We start from the raw sequence: 2564 nt of genomic DNA, 5'->3' as shown, positions 1-2564 counted from the left end.
TTTCCTGTCCAACATCAGGGTTCGACCTCACAGTCGCACTAATTCACCAAATAATGGTCTAAAGCTGGGGGGCGGAGGCCGAATGGTTTGGGCGTTAGGGAACCCAGAGGTTCTGGCTTCCAGTCCCACAGACTGACACTTTAACCCCACCCTGCTCCCTGAGCGCCGCACAATGGCAGCCCACTGCTCCCCAAGGGGAAGGGTACATTTCCCCAATATGAGATGAATAAAGTTCAATGATGATTTTTATTAAGTTCCCGTTTCTAAAGCCTGTTGACATCCTTCCCAAAAGAGTCCCGCAGCAGGAAAGACCAGCGTCCTGTTGGACCTCTATGGACTGGATTAGGATTGGGACGCCACAGAGGATTATAAGGCAGGGGAGCCAATACTTTTGGAAAATAGTGTTTGCTTGAATCTTCCTGTTGAATACATGAATCCGTCACAGTAAACATGCATGAGATTAAAAACCTGCAATGTTTAGAAACATCAAACCCTACTAGGCTTAAACTTAATGAGAGAAATAAAAATACAGAAGTTAACAAAGTATGGACCTGTTAGCAGGCGGTTAGCTTAGCTGGGGGATGTTCTATTAATAAAGTTCTAAAGGATACTTAAGATTTAAAAAATGCCAGTTTCTCTGTGTTTTAAAGTCTTTTACCTTTTCCTGTTTCAACACTTTATTATAACAGAGTCTTAGACGACATGTTGATGTTATTTAAAACATAAAATTAGGACATAAAGGTTGCTAAAACGGATCAAACAGAGCAGATCAGCTGACTGGTAACTAAACACATCAGGATTTTAACGACTCTAAACCTGATCTAACATCTGCATGGAATCAGCTGAGGGTTTGTACCTTTGCAGGAGTTTGTCCAGAGAGCCATCCTGGGAGCATTCAGTGTTGGAGAGCTGCTGTCTGGGTTTGTTTTCCCCGCAGGTCGTAGTGTCAGCGCGTCCGTACAGAACCGACAGCAGATGGATCACTCCGCTTTCTGGAGGAGAAGGACAAACCATTCAGGGAGGAGAGAAGAACATTTAAACATTATTCAGTCAAACCTCGTTTCCGTACCAACAGACATAAAGTGTTCCTTTGTTACAATGGATGGATTGATTGATTGATTGATTGATTGATTGATTGATTGATTGATTGATTGATTGATTGATTGATTGACTTTCTTAGAAGAAAAAGGTGCATGATGGGATATATACGGCACATACAGTGCGTCCACACAGGACAGCTTTTTATTTTTAATAGTAGGATTATTATACAGGATTATTGCAGTACGGCGGAGTATTAGAGCCAGGCTACAGATATGTTTTCTTCTATAACGAGGATAAAGGTGTAAAATTATGAGAATAAAGTCGTAAAACTATGAGAAAAAAGTCAGAACGAGAATAGTCATAAAATTATGAGAATAACTTTAGGTAATTTTATGACTTTATTCTCCACAGAAGAAGAATAAAATAATCCCTAGCCTGGCCCTAATACTCCATCATAATTACACAGCGTGTTTCCATGGGTATTTATATTTATATATATAGTCATTTCACTGCCTGCTTACACTAAATCACACCGTCAGCATCTCAGCCGCTCCCATAACAAGCTGGATGGTGACTGTCTATGACTGACCTGCTTAAATTAAAGGTAAATAAACTGAATCTATGAAATTTTTACTTATTTCTAGATTTTTAACTCAACAGCTAAGATCCTGCAGGGAACATGAACCTGCAGTCTCTGCAGTCGTTGCTGCTGCTTATTGAACTCCATCAGGTACGGTCCTCGTCACTGGGGGAGACGTTCATGCTTTCACCTTTTCTTTAGCATTCTTTATGAATGATGTCATTCTGTCATCATCTTCCAGCCTTTAGATCAGGCATCCCCAAACTCGGTCTTCGAGGGCCGCTGTCCTGCAAGTTTTAGGGGTTTCCTTGTTCCAGCACAGCTGATTTTAATTGAAAGCTGATTAACAGGCTTCAGCTCTACTGCTATCATGATAATCAGCTGTGCTAAAGCAGGGAAACCTCTAAAACCTGCAGGACAGCGGCCCTCGAGGACTGAGTTTGGGGATGCCTGCTTTAGATCATTCATGGGTTCAATGATCCCTCCAACCTCAGCATAGCTGGTGCAGGTTTGTGAGAGCAGATCTATAGGCAGAGCTGCAGCTCTAGCTTTCTTAGAGCTTCGCTGCTGTAATGATGGGGGGTTATTTCAGGGTTAATTCCCCCACAGTCTGCAAACAGTGACTGCTGATACTCCACTTCCATCCCATGTTAATATTGATCTAACATCTACCATTATTTTCCCTATAATGATGAATAGAAACAGCTTTAAATGATGATATGTTTATGGTTTACCGCAGCTCAGGCGATGAACATTGCTGCTGTCATCACAGGTGATCACTCTCTTTATGGAGGATCTAGGAGGAGCAGCTCTGCGCCCGTCTGTCAATAACCCGTAAAAAAAGAAGAGAAATATGTTACATATGAACAGGGCCGTATTTAGGAAATGTGGGGCCCTAGGCAAAGACAGGCAGGGGCCCCTCTGAATGGAGAAGACAACACAT

At 42.1% G+C, this 2564-nt stretch overlaps 1 protein-coding gene across 1 annotated transcript in view; it reads right to left on the bottom strand.

Moving 5' to 3' along the window:
• The window catches only part of LOC107100979 (L-rhamnose-binding lectin CSL2-like), a 6359-nt gene that overhangs the window by 915 nt on the left and 2880 nt on the right, over positions 1-2564 (bottom strand). The window contains exons 4-5 of the mRNA XM_015399694.1: positions 2356-2442; positions 857-992 (exon numbers count right to left, since the gene is read on the bottom strand). Coding sequence (XP_015255180.1) covers positions 857-992; positions 2356-2442 — 223 coding nt within the window. The remainder of the gene's footprint in view (positions 1-856; positions 993-2355; positions 2443-2564) is intronic.

Source organism: Cyprinodon variegatus, unplaced genomic scaffold, assembly GCF_000732505.1.
Source record: "Cyprinodon variegatus isolate N-32 unplaced genomic scaffold, C_variegatus-1.0 Scaffold1039, whole genome shotgun sequence".
NCBI lineage: Eukaryota > Metazoa > Chordata > Actinopteri > Cyprinodontiformes > Cyprinodontidae > Cyprinodon > Cyprinodon variegatus.
This window is presented reverse-complemented; position numbering and strand designations above follow the sequence as displayed.